Here is a 17,885-nt window from a genome sequence, read left to right on the forward strand (position 1 = left end):
CCAATAATGAAGAAGAAATAGTTTTTAAAAAGAATTTAAATGAATCTCAGGGGTCCTTTGTGTATTACTGAGATTTTTAAAAAAATCTAGAGGGACTGTAACAGTTTTTTTTTTCAAAAAATTTGCAAGGTCTCCAATAGTTTTTTTTTCCAAAAAAATTACTTAAAGAATCTCGATAACACTTAATGTACTTAAAAAAAAAATAAAGGATCTTGGGGAACTTCAGTGTCTCGGAGGTTTTATTTTTTTTGAAAGATTTAAAAGAATTTTTGGACCTTTCGTTTTTTCTTTTTCGAAAGAATTTAAAAGAAAATGGCCAGAGCAAATGCTAGACGAGTTTTGTCTAAATAATTTGAGACAATTAATTTATAGGCAAATTTATTCGTTGTCTGATGATTCCATTAGTGATTAGCATAAATAGTTCTCATCTTTGACATTTATTTTAAGCTTAATCATTCCCATTAAGACGCAGTACCTCGATTTAATAATATTCATTATTTACTGGAATTTTTTCCCATCTAGAAAAATCGTACCAAATTACCACTGAATAATTCAAGAACCCAGCGACTAAATATAGAACCTGCAGACATAATTATTTCTATTATCATCAAAGTACAACGAACGCTTATATCACAACAAACTTTGTTAGCCTTGTATGTTAAAATTAACACACTAGTGTTAAAAACTGCTTTATCGTTCCACGTCGGGAGTACTTTGCGGAATCATACGGTCCTTGTCCTTTCTACATCTACCCATCCCACCAAACCTTTGATGACGTAATCCAAAACTATGCTAAGCAACTTCCATTCAAAACATCGACTCCACGTGCCCCCTATGACCGCGCCCCACCCCTCCCACGCACCACTTTACTTATTTAACAACAAATTCGAACCCAATTTAAACGTCGCCATCAAAGAGCTTTCGCGTCCAATTTTATTTTAGCATGCAACATCCGTAATTGCGTATATTAAGCCCCATGAATGATTGATGGCACCGCTGAAATTACTTTTGCTTCATTTATTTCAATTAACGACAGTCGGATCGAATTTTCCGTTTCGCTTCACATTCCTTTCGCATTTTTTCGCAGTGTTTTCGGGATTATTAAGCGGCTGGATGTAATTTAGGCGCTGCAGCAGTTTTTTTTGTTGCAGATTTTTTATCTACCCCTAGCCGTTGCCATCCCGCCGTCGCATTTCGTCACGCACCAGCAGTTTAATCTGCTTTATCAGTTTTGGATTCATACCAAGAGCGTGAGGACGCTGGGGCCCCTGGAGGTGGTTTTCAACACGCCGCAGCACCATCGGGTGCATCATGGTAACGATTTTTTTATCCTATTTTCCTTTTTTATTTTTTGTGGGGGATGCGAAAAATTTAATCCAGGGTTTTTCTGCTACAGGCGCTAATATTTACTGCCTGGATAAGAATTATGGGGGTGTTCTTATTATCTGGGATCGCTTGTTTGGGACGTTTGCGGAGGAACGGCAAGACGAAGAGATCGTTTATGGGTTGGTGATGAATCAGCCCTCTTTCAATCTCTTACATTTACAAGTAAGTTTTATAAAAATCTAGATTTTTGGAAAACTAAATAAATAAAACCTTTGTAATACAGTCCTGAAACAAAAATTTAAAATAATTTAAATAATCTCGGAAGTCCTTCTTTTCCACTTTTTAAAAAAATAGATTTAAAGGACTCTTTTCTACCTATTTTTCCAAAAATAAAATATCAATGACCCTCATGTACTCCTGTTTTTTTTTTAAGAAATTAAAAGAATCTTGGGGGCTCCTGGTGTTTTCTTTTTTCAAGAAGTTGAAAGAATTTCAGGGATTTCTGACGCTTTGTTTTTGAAAAAAATTAATTGAATCTCCGGGGCTTCTAGTATTTTTTTTAATTTGAAAGAATCTCGGAGATTTCTAGAATTTTATTAAAAAAAAAATTAAATCTCAGGGTTTCGGACGTTTTGCTTTTGAGAAAATTTCATGGATTCTTGAGGTTTCCTATTGTTTTATGAAAGAATCGCAGAAGTTTCTGATGTTTTGTTGCTCAAAAAATTTAATAGAATCTCAAGGGAATCTAGTGTTTGTGTTTTAAGACGTTAAAAGAACTTCGGGAATTTCTATTATTTTCTAAAAAAAAAAAAATTGGAAGAATTTTGGGTACCCTAGTGTTCTTTAACAATCTCAGGGTTCTCTGATGGTTTTTTCTGAAAAAAATTGAGTGAGTCTCGGGCCCCTAGTGTTTTTTAAGAAATTCAAAGACTTGGAGGTTTCTAATGTTTTGTTCCTAAAAAAATTTGATAGAATTTCGGGGGTTTCAAGTGTTTTTTTTAAGTTAAAAGAATCACGGGGATTTCTAAAATTTTGTTTATGAAAAAATTTCATGGAATCTCGGGGGTTGCTAGCGTTTTATGAAAGAATTTTAGGGGTTTCTGATGTTCTCTTCCTGAAAAAATTTAATAGAATCTCGGGTGTTTCTAATATTTTCTTAAAAAAAAGAAAGAATCTGGGGAAGGGGGAGGGTAAGTGTTTTTTAAGGAGTTGAAATAATCTCAGGACTTAAAAAAAAAATTAAATCTCGGAGGTTTTGGATGTTCTTGAAAAAAAAAATGGAATTTCGGGGCCACTTTGCAAAATCCAAAATTGAGAAATTGAAAAATTAAAAAATCGAAGAATTGATCATTTCCAAAAATCAAAAAATTAAAAATCGACACCAAAAACCGAGAAGTTGAAAACTGGAAAATCGAAAAAATAAAATATCTAAGAATTATAAAATTAAATGAAAAACGAAAAATTGAACATTTTTGTACAGAAAGAAGTAAAAAAAAACAAAAATAAAAAATTGGAAAATCGATAAATTAAGAAAACAAAAAATTGTAAAATTTGAAACTTGCATAATTTCAGTTGAAGATCCAAAAATTTTAAATAGAAAAAGTGTAAACCAAAAAATTAGAGAAAAGAAATATTAAAAAATCGGAATATTGAAAATCGAAAAACTGGACGATCGAAAAATTGGAACAATATTGAAGAAATTAAAAATTGAAACATAAAAACATCAAAAAATTCAAGAAATGATAAAGAGAAAAATCAAACAACTACAAATCAAAGGATCGAAAAACTGAAAAATGTAAAATTTATAAAATCTATAAATTGAAGCATTCAAAAAGTTAAAAACTGAGAAGCTAAAGATTAGAGTATTGAAAAAATCTAAAAACTGAAAACTTTAAAAATTAAATTAAAATTATAAAGTGAACAAATCAAGAACTTGAAGAAACGAAGAGTACAAATATCAAAAAATTAAAAATCGAAAAATTGTAAATTGAAAAATCGAAAAATTGAAAATCTAAAAAAATGGACGATCCAAAATTAAAAAACAAAAATACAAAAATTTAAAATTGAGAACCTGAACAATTGCAAATCATAAATTTAAAAATTAATAATAATATAAACCGAGAAGACTTGAAAAATGAAAAAAATGAAACGATAAATAGCCAAATAAAAAAAAACAAATCAAGAAATTAAAAATCAAAAAATTGTAAAATGACAAACGGTGAAATTCAGAAATTTAGAGAGGAAAAAAAATCTCGAGACTAAAAAATGGAAATAGGAACTAAAAAAACTCAAAATTGAAAAATCCCAGATCAAAAAATGCAAATCAGAATCAGAAGATCCAGAAAATCAAAAAAATTCAAGAAAGCCAAGAAATCGAAGGAATCCAAAAAATCGAAGAAAAGAAATCGTGAAATTCCAAAAAATCCAGAAAATCCAGAAGATCCAAAAAACCCAGAAGATCCAGAAAATCCAAAAAATCTATGAAACCCGGAAAACGCAGGAACTCCAAAAAATCCAAGAAATCCAAGAAATCAAAAAGATCCAAAAGATTTGAAAAATCCGAAAGATCTAAAATATCCAGAAGATACCGAAAATCTCGGAAATCCAACAAATTCAAGAAATCCGAGAAATCGAAAAGGCGAAAAAATTCAAAAAACCCAAAAAATACTAGAATCCCAAGAAACTCAAGAAATTGAATAATACAAAAAATCAAAACTATCTAAAAAGTTTAAATAATTCAAAAAATCCAAGAATTTTAAAAATCCAAAAATCTAAAAAATCCAAGAAATCCAAGAAGTCCAGAAGATCCGAAAAATCTGAAAGATCCAAACTATCCAGAAGATCTAGAAGATTCAGAAAATCTAGAAAATCCCGCAAATCCAACAAATTGAGGAAATCCAAGATATCCAAGAAATCGAAAAACTCTAAAAAATCCAAAGACTTATTAGAATTTAAATAGGTAATCCAAAAAATCCAAGAATTTTAAAAATTCAAAAGTCTAAAAAATCCAAGAAACAGAAGAAACTCGAAAAATTCCAGAATTCCTATCATTTCAAAAATCCAGGAAATGGAAAATATTTAAAAAAATCAGAAAATAATGAAAGCAAATCGTAAAAATGATCGAAAAAATTTAAAAAAATCCAAAAATAAAATCTAAAGCCAAACAATCAAAAATTCCAAAATTGCAACAGGCTCAAAGAAGCCAAATGATTCAAAAGATCCGAAAAATACGAAATATGCAAAAGATCCAAAATATCCACAAGAGCTAAAATAACCAAAAGATCCAAAAGGTTCAAAAAATCCAAAAAATCCAAGAAAAAAAATTGGAGAAATGAAAAATTGAAAAATCGAGAAACTGGACAATCGCTAAATTGCAACTCTTTCGAATTGAAGAAATCAAAAATTGAAAATTGAAAAAAGTTCTAAAAACTAAAGAAACGATAAACGGAAAAATCAAAAAATTGCAAATCGGATCCAAAATATCCAAAAGACACAAATAACCAAAAGATCCAAAGATCCAAAAGGTTCAAAAAATCCAAAAAATCCAAGAAAAAAAATTGGAGAAATGAAAAATTGAAAAATCGAGAAACTGGACAATCGCTAAATTGCAACTCTTTCGAATTGAAGAAATGAAAAATTGAAAAATGAAAAAAATTCAAAAAACTAAAGAAACGATAAACAGAAAAATCAAAAAATTACCAATCGGGAAATTAAAAATCAAAGAATCGAAAAATGAAAAACCGTGAAATTGAAAATTCTAAAAAATTTAAAAATCTACAAATTCAAAAATTTTAAATTGAAGACTTGAAAAATTGTAAAATAAAAGTCGAAAAGTTAAAACCAATAAATGAGATTAAAAATTGGAAAAATTGAAAAATTAAAAGTAGGGAAATTGAAAAACCGAAAAGTAAGAATCTGATTGCTAATAATTTCTTTAAAAAAAATTGAAAGAATGGGCGGGGGGGGGGAGAAATTGAAAATTTTCATATTGAAAGCTAGGAAAAAATCTCGAGACTGAAAAATGGAAATAGGAACTAAAAAAACTCAAAATTGAATAATCCCAGATCAAAAAATGCAAATCAAAATCAGAAGATCCAGAAAATCCAAAAAATTCAAGAAAGCCAAGAAACCGAAGGAATCCAAAAAATCGAAGAAAAGAAATCGTAAAATTCCAAAAAATCCAGAAAATCCAAAAAATCTATGAAACACGGAAAACGCAGGAAATCCAAAAAATCCAAGAAATCTAAGAAATTTCAGAAATCAAAAAGATCCAAAAGATTTAAAAAATCCGAAAGATCTAAAATATCTAGAAGATCCCGAAAATCTCGGAAATCCAACAAATCCAAGAAATCCGAGAAATCGAAAAGCCAAAAAAATTCAAAAAACCCAAAAAATACTAGATCGAGAAAACGTAAAAGTAGAGAGTCGGCCGACGGACTCGATTACAATACTTCCTTTGCTTACGCTCGGGAAGTAAAAATCCAAGAATTTTAAAAATCCAAAAATCTAAAAAATCCAAAAAATTAAAAAAATCCAAGTAATCCAAGAAGTCCAGAACATCCGAAAGATTTGAAAAATCTGAAAGATCCAAACTATCCAGAAGATCCAGCAGATTCAGAAAATCTAGAAAATCCCGCAAATCCAAGAAATTTACGAAATCCAAGATATCCAAGAAATCGAAAAACTCTAAAAAATCCAAAAAACCCAAAAAATAATACAATTCCAAGAACTCAAGAAATTGAATAATCCAAAAAAAAACGAAAATATCCAAACAGTTTAAATAATCCAAAAAATCCAAGAATTTTAAAAATTCAAAAGTCTAAAAAATCCAAGAAACAGAAGAAACTCGAAAAATTCCAGAATTCCTATCATTTCAAAAATCCAGGAAATGGAAAATTTAAAAAATCAGAAAATAATAAAAACAAATCGTAAAAATGATCGAAAAAATTAAAAAAAATCCAAAAATAAAATCTAAAACCAAACAACCAAAAATTCCAAAATTGCAACAAGCTCAAAGAAGCCAAATGATCCAAAAGATCTAAAAGGTCCAAAAAATCCAAGAAAAAAAATGGAGAAATGAAAAATTGAAAAATCGTGAAACTGGACAATCGCTAAATTGCAACTCCAAAAATTGAAGAAATCAAAAATTGAAAAATGAAAAAAATTCAAAAAACTAAAACGATGAACAGAAAAATAAAAAAATTGCAAATCGGGAAATTAAAAATCAAAGAATCGAAAAATGAAAACCGTGAAATTAAAAATCTACAAATTCAAAAATTTTAAAAATCAAAAATGAGATTAACAATCACAAAAACTGAAAAATTAAAACTACATACATTGAAAAATTGTACATTGAGACAAACGAAAAAATTATTAATCCGAAGACTGAAAAATCGAAAAATTAAAAAATCCTAAAACAAAAAGGTTGCAAATCGAAGAATTGAAGAAATCAAAAATTAAAAAATTGAAAAATAAAACATCTAAAAATTGTAAAAGCGAAAATTACAAAATAAAAATGAAAAATTTAAACAGTGAGAAATTAAATGAAAAACGAAAAATTTAAAATTTTTAAATTGAAACGAAAAATTGAAAAATCGATAAAGTAATTGAAAAACCGTGCTGTTTTTTAAAAATCTGAAAGAATCTCGGGGACATCTAATGTTTTTTAAAAGGATTTAGAAAATCTCAAGAACCCTTGATGGGTTTAAAAAGAGATTGAAAATATCTCCTGTCCAGGTTTATGGAATAAATTCAAAATCGTACAACAAAACGTTAGAATTTCTCCCAGAAACCAATAAATCCACGTAAAATCTAACCAGAATGTATCTATCTATTCATCCCCACCACAATTTTGCTGACGCCACCTCAAAAATTTGCTAAGCCACTTTCCAAATAAAACACCTACTTCAACCAAGTCTAAATAACCTCAGACCAATTCTTAATTGGAATGTGCACCCCTAGGCATCGTCTTTTCGTCTGAACGAAAATTGTGTAGGCAGAAAAATAACAAAACAGAATGCGAGTGTCTGCTTTTGAATAACGTAAAAGTTCCCGGACAGAATCTTGTTTTATGCTACGATGCGTAGTTTTAACGAGTCGGAATGTAAATGAAACGAGAATCCGCACTATGCGTATTTCGTACCTTCATTCTAGAAAAAAATCTCCGATTATACTTGTACTAACAGACAGCGATTTATTATTTCCAGACCTTCTACACGCTTCATGTTGCTGAAAAGTTCAAACAAATGACTTCCTGGCAGGATAAGCTTGCGGCGATATTTTACGGGCCGAGCTGGGAGCCGGGAAAGCCCCGATTAGGCCTCGAGCAAGATAAAATTAAAGTAAGTTGTTTGGCTTCTCGAGTAGCGACTCAAGTGGCGTGACGTAATCGATCGTCGACGCGCTGATTGGCGCGATGATTCCGTCGCCTGCTTGATGGCGGGTCAACGCGAAATGAACAAATTCCTCATAATTTATCCTGTGACATTTAACCCCGGCTCGTTTCAGGTGGTAGCGAGGGAGAAATACGAGGTGAAATTGCCACTTTGGTGTAATGTTTACCTTTTCATCCACTTCTGCTTCGTCGTTTACGGGTTTCAAGAGTTAGCGGCCCGACATATGGTAAGGAAGTATTTATTTTCAATTCGAAATTCCGCTCTAAATGGAAAACGCCGAAATTGTCTTTTTAAACGCATTAATTCGCCGGCTTCCGTAACGAGAATTTGATGAAATTTCCTGGCGATGTGGTGTTATTAAGATTTTGTGAGAAAGAAATTAGCTCACGTGATGTTAAGAAGAGTTTAATATTTTGTGACTTACCGGCTTATTATTGGTTTATAATGGCGTGAATATGAAGTTATTGGCTGAATAATACCCTAAGGCATTAAGAATAGTTGTCATAGTAACGTCAACAGAAAACGCCATTGGTTGTAAACCAACTATTACTTAATGTATTGATGGTTGTGTTTATACGGCGACAGCGCTAATTTAAAAATCTAAAATATCCACAAAATGGAAAATATCCCAAAAAATCTGAAATTAAAAAAAATTAAAGTTATGCAAAAATTGAAAAATTTAATAAATCCAAAATTATAAAAAGAAAACAGAAGGTCTGAAAAATCCAAACAATACAAAAAAGACCAAAAACTGAAGGAATAAAAAAAAACAAGAAATTCGATAAATCCGATAATCTAAAAATCCGAAAAATCCCAAATATCCGAAGAATCCAAGATTTCCGAAAAATCTGAAAAATCCGAGAAATCCGAGAATCTAAAAAATTCAAAACATCCAAGAGATCCAAACGATACAAATCTCAAAAGACCCAGAAAATCCAGGAAATTCAAGAAATCCAAAGAATAAAATCCAAGACTTCCAAGAAATCCATTAAACGCGGGTAATCAAGAAAATCAAAGAAATTCAAGAAATCCAAGAAACCCAAGAAATGGAAGAAATCGAAAAAATCCAACAAATTCAAGAAATACAAAAAATCGAAAATATCCGAAAAGTTCAAAAAAATCCAAAAATCAACTTCAAAAATTTTAAAAATGTTAATAAAAACTAAAAAAAACCAAAGAAACTCAAGACATCCAATAATTCCAAAAAAACAAAAAAATAAAAAAAAAATCAAAAAAAAATCAAAAAATCCAAAAGATACAAAAGAATCCAGAAAACCCAAGAAATTCAAAAATCTAAAAAATGCAAAAATTCGAAGAATCCAAAAAATCCAAGAATTACTATCATTTCAAAAATCCAGACAATGGAAAATATCTCAAAAATCAGAAAATAAAAAAAGCGAGTAATAAAAATTATCCAAAAAATTGACACAATTGAAAAAAATGCAAAAATAAAATCTAAAAACGAAAGAAATGCAACAAATTCAAAGAATCCAAATGATCCAAAACATCCGAGAGATCCCAAAGATCCAAAAGATTTAGAAGATCCAGAAAATTCAGAAAATTTAAATAATAAGAAGTCCAAGAAATCTAGGAAACTCAGGAAATCCAGGAATTCCAAGAAATTCAAAAGATATGAAAGATCTGAAGGATCTAACATATCCACAAGATTAAGAAAATCAACAAATTTCAGAAAATTCAGAAAATCCAGGAAATCCAAAAAATACTAGAATCCCAAGAAACTCAAGAAATTGAGTAAATCCAAAAAATCATAAATATCCAAACAGGTTAAAAAATCCAAAAAATTCAGACAATCCAAAAAATCCAAGAAACTCAAGAAATTCAATAGTCCAAAAAATTGAAGATATCCAAAAAAATTAAAAATCCAAAAAATCAAGTAATTTAGAAGAGCCAAGAAACTCAAGAAACTCAAAAAACTCCAGAAATCCTATCATTTTAAAAATCCAGACAGTGGAAAAATCAGAAAATAAAAAAAGCAAAAATCCAAAAAACCCAAAAACTACTAGAATCCCAAAAACTCAAGAAATTGGATAATCCAAAAAAATCAAGAATATTCAAATAGTTTAAGAAATCCAGATAATCCAAAAATTTTAAAATTCAAAAATCTAAAAAATCCAGAAAATTCAGAGAATCCAAAAGTCCAAGAAATGCAAGAAACAAGAAATTCAATAGTCTAAAAAATCGAAGATTTCCAAAGGATTTAAAAATCCAAAAAAATCAAGTTGTATTTAAAAAATCCAAGAAACCCAAGAAACTCAAAAAACTCAAGAAATCCTATCATTACAAAAATCCAGACAAAAATTAGAAAATAGAAAAAACAAATAATAAAAATTATCCAAAAATTTGAAAACATTGAAAAAATTCAAAAATAAAATCTAAAAGCCATACAATCTTAATATTCCAAAAAATACAAAAAGTCTAAAAATGCAAAAAATGCAAAGAACTCAAATGGTCCAAAAGATCCGAAAGATCCCAAAGATGCAAAAGATCCAAAAATGCAGAAGATCCAAAAAATCCAGGAAATTAAAAAAATCCAAGAAATCCAAAAATTCGAAGGAATCGAAAAAATCAAAATAGAGAAATCGGAAAAATAAAAAAAAAAACAGAAAATCCAGAAAATCCAAAAAGATCTAAAAAATCCATGAAACCTTATAAACTCTAAAAAAAATCCAATAACTTCAAAAATTTTAAAAATGTAAATAAAAACTAAAAAAACCGAAGAAATCGAATAAACCAAAAAAACCGAAGAAATCGAATAAACCATAAAAAAAAATGAAGAAATCCAGTAAATCAAACAAACTCAAGACATGCAGTAATTCCAAAAAAACAAAAATCCAAAAAAATCAAAAAATTCAAAAGATCCAAAACATCCCAAAAGATCCAAAGGATTTAGAAGATCCAGAAAATTCAGGAAATCCAAATATGTAATAAGTAGTCCAAGAAATCTAGGAAACTCAGGAAACCAAGAATTCCAAGAAATTCAAGATATGAAAGATCCGAAGGATCTAAAATATCCAGAAGATTAAGAAAATCCACAAATTTCAGAAAATTCAGAAAATCCAGGAAATCCAACAAATTCAAGAAATCCAAAGAAATCAAGAATGTCGAAAAAATCCAAAAAATACTAGAATCCCAAGAAACTCAAGAAATTGAATAAATACAAAAAATTATAAATATCCAAACAGTTTAAAAAATCCAAAAATTCAGACAACCCAAAAACTCAAGAAACTAAAAAAACTCCAGAAAATAAAAAAAGCAAATAATAAGAAGTATCAAAAAAATTGAAAAAATCCAAAAATTAAATCTAAAAACCAAACAATTCTGAAATTTAAAAAAAATCAGAAAATCCAAAAATGGAAAAAATTCAAAGAATCCAAATGATCCAAAAGATCCGAAAGTTTCCAAAGATTAAAAAGATTCAGCAGATCCAGAAAATTCAGGGAAGCCAAAAAATAAAATCCAAGAAGTCCAAGAAATCTAGGAAACGCAGGAAATTAAAAAAAAATCCAAGAAATCCAAGAAATTCAAAAGGTATGAAGATCCGAAAGATCTACAATATCCTGAAGATCCAGAAAATTCACAAAATCCAGAAAATCCAGGAAATCCAACAAATTCTAGAAATCCTAGATATCTAAGAAATCAAAGTAATAAAAAAAGTCGAAAAAATAAAAAAAAAACAAAAAATACTAGAATCCCAAAAACTCAAGAATTGAATAATCCAAAAAATCAAAAACATCCAAGTGGTTTAAAAAATCCAAATAATCTAAGAATTTTAAATTCAAAAATCTAAAAAATCTAGAAAATTCAGAGAATCCAAAAGTCCAAGAAATACAAGATACTCAAGAAATTCAATAGTCTAAGAAATCCAAGATATCCAAAGGATTTAAAATTATTAATTTAAAAATCCAAAAAATCAAGTAATTTAAAAAATCCAAGAAACCCAAGAAACTCAAAAAACTCAAGAAATCCTAACATTTCAAAAATCCAGACAGTGGAAAATATCCCAAGAATTAGAAAATAAAAAAAAAACAAATAATAAAAATTATCCAAAAAATTGAAAAAATCCAAAAATAAAATCTAAAATCCAAACAATCGTAAAATTCCAAAAATACAAAAAATCCAAAAGTGCAAAAAATGCAAAGAATCCAAATGATCCAAAAGATCCGAAAGATCCGAAAGATCCTAAAAATCCAAAAATTCAGAAGATCCAGAACATCCAGGAAATTCAAAAAATCCAAAAAATCTAAAAATTCTAAGGAATCGAAAAAATCAAAATAGAGAAATCGGAAAAATCTAAAAAAAAGCAGAAAATCCAGAAAATCCAAAATGATCTAAAAAATCCATGAAACCCAGAAAACGCAGGACATTCAGGGAATCCAAGAAATCCAAAAAATCCAAGAAATCCAAGAAATCCTATAAATTCAAAAATGCAGAGCATGGAAAATATCCCGAAAATCCCAAAACTCCAAAAATCATAAAATTAAAAAACAGTGAATATATATTATTAAAAAAAAAGTCTAAAAAATGGAAAATTATTTAAAAAAAAGAAGAAATCTAAAAATGCAAGCAATCCAAAAAAATCCAAAAAACCGAAGAAAGTCAAGAAGAAAGTACACAATTCTAAAAACCAAACAATACAAAAACATAAAATCTAAAAAATTCAAAATACCAAAAACTGGAAACAGCTATAAATCCAGAAATCCAACACACCTAAGAAACAAAACCCACTTGAAATGCGCAAAATCCACATTTGTGGCTTATGAGTACATCTTTTTTTATGGTTAATTCTTTTCTTAAATCCCAGGAAACAAATTAGTCCTTCAGGAGTAAACGCAACCAACAAAATTATGTGCAGACGAATTTTTTGTCCTAATATCAAAAACTAAACGATAAAACCCAAAATTTTGTACGTACCTCGAGTTCGAAGTTTATACATAAATATTTCGTGCATTTTGCGGTCGATACGTATCAATCCGGTTTATTCATTCCAGAGCCTCAACCCCGTCACAGTCCTAGCGTTCGTGGCGTACATCATCGCCTCCTTGACGTCGATAGGACTGCTCTTCGACAACGCCCCCTACGCATGTGTTCTGGAATTGTTGCGATGTATGGTCCTCGTTACGGCGGTGCAAAGAATGGATTTTCCAGACCTGGATGACACCGTGTTATTGACAGCCGAAGTTTTCTTTGTGCTGTCTGGATTTTTCTGGCTCTTACAAAGCCTCAGGATTCTGCAAATATCGGCAAAAGCTGCGTGATCTCTCCGACTGATATTTTTAAGGTTCTTGTTGATAGGTTCGTAACATTGTTATTTTTGTGTACAGTTCGAAAAAATAAATATTTGTTCGAATAAGAGAAATGTGCTCGCTGCGCTCGCCCCCCCCCCGCGTCACGCACCTTTATTTTCCGCCCGTCGCAAAAAATCCGGATCCTTTGTCACGGTCCCAGAACGCGAAAAGAGGATAAATCTACTGAGGACTTATTTTCCGCGAGGCGAATCTGAATAACGTGCTTTTCGGGCCATTTGGCAAATTACGTTTGATTCGTCTAACAATGTTATTCTACCTTTTCGGGCGTTTAAGGATTTCCAGCAGGTGGAAGAGTTGTCGATGGAAAAGTTTTCCAGAGAAATGATGTATGTTTACATGAATAAATCATTATTGGGTTCTAAGGCGTAAAGACAGATATTTATAGTTCGGCAAGTTTGTGAAAGAGGACGGTTCAAATATAAATAAAAATTCCGAACGGTGCGCATTGATGAATGTTGGGGAAAAGTCGGGAAGATATATGGAAGGGTCTGGAACTTAACGCAAAATTGACGAAGTTTGTGGCTCGAAGTGTGACAAGATTTCGTAAGTTTTTGTATTTATAATTTTAAATAATTTCGAACATGCCTACAACTAAAACAAATTATTCCCTTTATCCACTAAAAATCAACCAATTTTTTTCAAAAACTGTTTCAACTTCACTTTAACACTATCCACCAAAAGTCAAAACTTTTTTTCAAAAATTACTCAAAAATGTTCGTCTAATTTTGAATGCTTTTTTGAAAGGGATTAAAAGAATTTTGGGGTTTTGTTTTTAAAAGAATTTGGAAAAATTCAAAACTGTGCAATAAAATTCTTGAAATTTAGCACATGTTTTGAAGTTGCCATTAGCCTCAAAAGTGAAAAAATCGAAAAGTTTAACATTGAAAACTAGAACAATTACAAACTGAAAAACGTTGAAGAAACGTAATTTTAAATTGAAAATGAGAAAAATTGCAAATGGAAAGATTCATGGTACGAAAAATTGAAGCTCTAAATAAAAATTGAAAAATCGAAAAACTGAGAAATCTCAACCGAATAATCGAAAATTTGGAAATTGAAAAATCGGAAACTGTAAAATTGAAACAGCAAAAAATTTAAAATCGAAAAAGTGAAAAATTCATGAGTTAAAAAACCGAAGAATCTGAATATCTGAAACATGAAAAGTCACACTATAAAAATCGAAAGCATGGAAAATTAAAACTATGGAAATCAAAAAATGAAATATACATTATATGAAAAATATAAAATTGTAAACTAAAATCAGAAATTGAAAAATTGAAACATGGAAAATACGAGTGAAAATGTTACAATTGCAATATGAATTAATAAAAAAAAAAACTTGAGAAGTTGCAAAAATCTTGGGGGTTCCAAAAGTTATTTTTTCAGTAAAGTGAAAGAATCCCGGGATCCTCTAGTGCTTCTTTAAAGAAGCTGAAAAATTCTCGAGGGCCCATAGTTCTATTTTTTTCATAAGGCGTAAGAATCTTTGGGTCCTCTAATATCATTTTTTGGAAAACCTGAAATGATCTCGGGAGCTCCCAGTGTTAGTTTTTGGAGAAAATGTAAGAATGTCGAGGACTCGTAGTGTTATATTTTTTTCTGTTAGGCGAAAGTATCTTGGAGTCCCCTAGTGTTATTTTCTCGCAGAAGTTGAAAGAATCTCGGGGGCTCCTGGTGTTATTTTTTGGAGAAGCTGAAAGAATCTCGGGGGTTTCCAGTGATATTTTTTTCTGTATGATGAAAAAATCTCGGGGTCTTCTAGTAGTTTTTGGAGAAGCTTAAAAATTCTCGAGGGTCCATAGTGTTATTTTGTTACATAAGGCCTAAAAATCTTCGGGTCCCTTAATGTTTCTTTTCTGGAAAAGCTGAAAGAATCTTTGGCGGAAAAATAACATTAAGGGACTCAGAGATACTTTCGTCATATAGAAAAAAATAACACTAAGAGCTCTTGACATTGTTTCAACTTTTCCAAAAACGAAAACTCTGGGAACCCCTAGATTTTTTCAGCTTCATCCAAAAAAAAAAAACGTTAGGGGACCCAATGATTCTTACTCCTTATAGAAAATATAACACTATGGACCTTCAAGAATCTTTCTATTTTTCTAAAAAACATTAGGCGACCTGTAGATTCTTTCGGCTTGTAGAAAAAAATAACATTGGGTGCCCCCGAAATTCTAAACCTAACACCAGGAGCCCCGGAGATTCTTTCGCTTAATATAAAAAAATAACACTAGGGGACCCAGAAATACTTTCGTCGAATAGAAAAAAACAACACTAAGAGCCTTCGATATTCTTTTAACTTCTCCAAAAACGAACACTCCGGGAGCCCCCGAGATTCTTCCAGCTTTTTCAAAAAAGAAACATTAGGCGACCCAAAGATTCTTACGTCTTATAGAAAAAAATATGACTACGGGCCCTCAAGAATCTTTTAGCTTTTCAAAAAAAGACATTAGGGGCCTATAGATTATTTCGCCTTCTAGAAATAAATAGCATTGGGTGCCCTCGAGGTTCTTCCAGTTTATCCAAAAACTAACACAAGCAGCACTGGAGATTCTTTCGCTTAATAGAAAAAAATAACACTGGAGGTCCCGAGATTCTTTCAAATTTTGCTAAAAAATAACACCAGGGGACCCAGAGATACTTTCGTCGAATAGAAAAAAACAACATTAAAAGCCTTCGACGTTCTTTCAACTTTACCAAAAACTAACACTCTGGGAGCCCCCGAGAGTCTTTCAGCTTTTCTAAAAAAGAAACACTAAAGGACCCAATGATTCTTACGCCTTTTAGCAAAAAATAACACTATGGGTCCTCAAGAACCTTTTGGCTTTTCTAAAAAAACATTAGGGACCTCTAGATTATTTCGCCTTGTAGAAAAAAATAACATTGATAGCCTCCGAAATTCTCTCGGTTATTCAAAAATTAATACCAGGAGCCCAGGAAATTCTTTCGGTTAATAGAAAAAAATAACAATAGGTACCCTCGACATTCTTTCGGCTTCTCCAAAAAATAATAATAATTTTCGCAAAAGTTGAAAGAATCTCGGGACCTCCAGTGTTATTTTTTGGAGAAGCCGAAAGAATCTCGGGGGCTTCCAGTGAAATTTTTTTCTGTATGATGAAAAAATCTCCGGTTCTTCTAGTATTTTTTTGGAGAAGCTGAAAAATACTTGCGGGTCCATAGTGTTATTTTGTTATATAAGGCCTAAAATTCTTCGGGTCCCCTAATGTTTCTTTTCTGGAAAAGCTGAAAGAATCTTTGGCGAAAAAATAACACTAAAGGACTCAGAGATACTTTCGTCTTATAGAATAAAATAACACTAAGAGCTCTCGACATTCTTTCAACTTTTCCAAAAACGAAAACTCTGGGAACCCCTAGATTTTTACTCCTTATAGAAAATATAACACTATGAACCTTCAAGAATCTTTCTGTTTCTCTAAAAAATATTAGGGGACCTGTAGATTTTTTCGGCTTGCAGAAAAAAATAACACTGGGTGCCACCGAAATTCTAAACCTAACACCCGAAGCCCCGGAGATTCTTTCGGTTAATATAAAAAAATACACTAGGGGACCCAGAAATACTTTCCTCGAATAGAAAAAAAACACTAAGAGCCTTCGATATTCTTTCAACTTCTCCAAAAACGAACACTCCAGGAGCCCTCGAGATTCTTCCAGCTTTTTCAAAAAAGAAGCATTAGGCGACCCAAAGATTCTTACGTCTTATAGAAAAAAATAACACCACGGGCCCTCAAGAATCTTTTAGCTTTTCAAAAAAAAAAAAAAAAACATTAGGGGACCTATAGATTATTTCGCCTTCTAGAAATAAATAGCATTGGGTGCCCCCGAGGTTCTTCCAGTCTATCCAAAAACTAACACCTGGAGCACCGGAGATTCTTTCGCTTAATAGAAAAAAATAACACTGGAGGTCCAGAGATTCTTTCAAATTTTGCGAAAAAATAACACCAGGGGACCCAGAGATACTTTCGTCGAATAGAAAAAAACATTAAAGCCTCCGACGTTCTTTCAACTACACCAAAAACTAACACTCTGGGAGACCCCGAGATTCTTTCAGCTTTTCTAAAAAACAAACACTAAGGGACCCAAAGATTCCTACGTCTTTTAGAAAGAAATGACACTATGGGCCCTCAAGAACCTTTTGGCTTTTCTAAAAAAACATTAGGGACCTCTAGATTATTTTGCCTTGTAGAAAAAAAAACATTGAGAGCCCCCGAGGTTCTTCCAGTTTATCCAAAAACTAACACCAGGAGCACCGGAGATTCTTTCGCTTAATAGAAAAAGATAACACGGGAGGTCCCGAGATTCTTTCAAATTTTGCGAAAAAGTAACACCAGGGGACCCAGAAATACTTTCGTCGAATAGAAAAAAACAACATTAAAAATCTTCGACGTTCTTGCAACTTCACCAAAAAGTAACACTCTGGGAGCCCCCGAGATTCTTTCAGCTTTTCTAAAAAAGAAACACTAAGGGACCCTAAGATTCTTACGCCTTTTAGCAAAAAATAACACAATGGGCCCTCAAGAACCTTTTGGCTTTTCTAAAAAAACATTAGGGACCTCTAGATAATATCGCCTTGTAGAAAAAAATAACATTGATAGCCCCCGAAATTCTGTCGGTTATTAAAAAATTAATACCAGGAGCCCCGGAAATTCTTTCGGTTAATAGAAAAAAAATACAATAGGGACCCTCGAGATTCTGTAGGCTTCTCCAAAAAATAATAATAATTTTCGCAAAAGTTGAAAGAATCTCGGGACCTCCAGTGTTATTTTTTGGAGAAGCCGAAAGAATCTCGGGGGCTTCCAGTGAATTTTTTTTCTGTATG

The 17,885-nt window shown here is 31.2% G+C and overlaps 1 protein-coding gene across 1 annotated transcript in view; it reads left to right on the plus strand.

The window, feature by feature from the left end:
* LOC135125377 (alkylglycerol monooxygenase-like) overlaps nt 1-13,098 on the plus strand; it is a 59,274-nt gene extending 46,176 nt beyond the window's left edge. The window contains exons 5-9 of the mRNA XM_064050915.1: nt 1,152-1,314; nt 1,397-1,548; nt 7,533-7,667; nt 7,834-7,947; nt 12,731-13,098. Of these exons, the coding sequence (XP_063906985.1) occupies nt 1,152-1,314; nt 1,397-1,548; nt 7,533-7,667; nt 7,834-7,947; nt 12,731-12,997 (831 nt within the window). The 3' untranslated portion in view covers nt 12,998-13,098. The remainder of the gene's footprint in view (nt 1-1,151; nt 1,315-1,396; nt 1,549-7,532; nt 7,668-7,833; nt 7,948-12,730) is intronic.
* Nucleotides 13,099-17,885: the final 4,787 nt, after the last annotated feature.

The sequence above is a fragment of the Zophobas morio genome, unplaced genomic scaffold, assembly GCF_036711695.1.
Source record: "Zophobas morio isolate AGI-343-1 ecotype UQ-CSIRO unplaced genomic scaffold, CSIRO_AGI_Zmor_V1 ptg000008l, whole genome shotgun sequence".
Lineage (NCBI taxonomy): Eukaryota > Metazoa > Arthropoda > Insecta > Coleoptera > Tenebrionidae > Zophobas > Zophobas morio.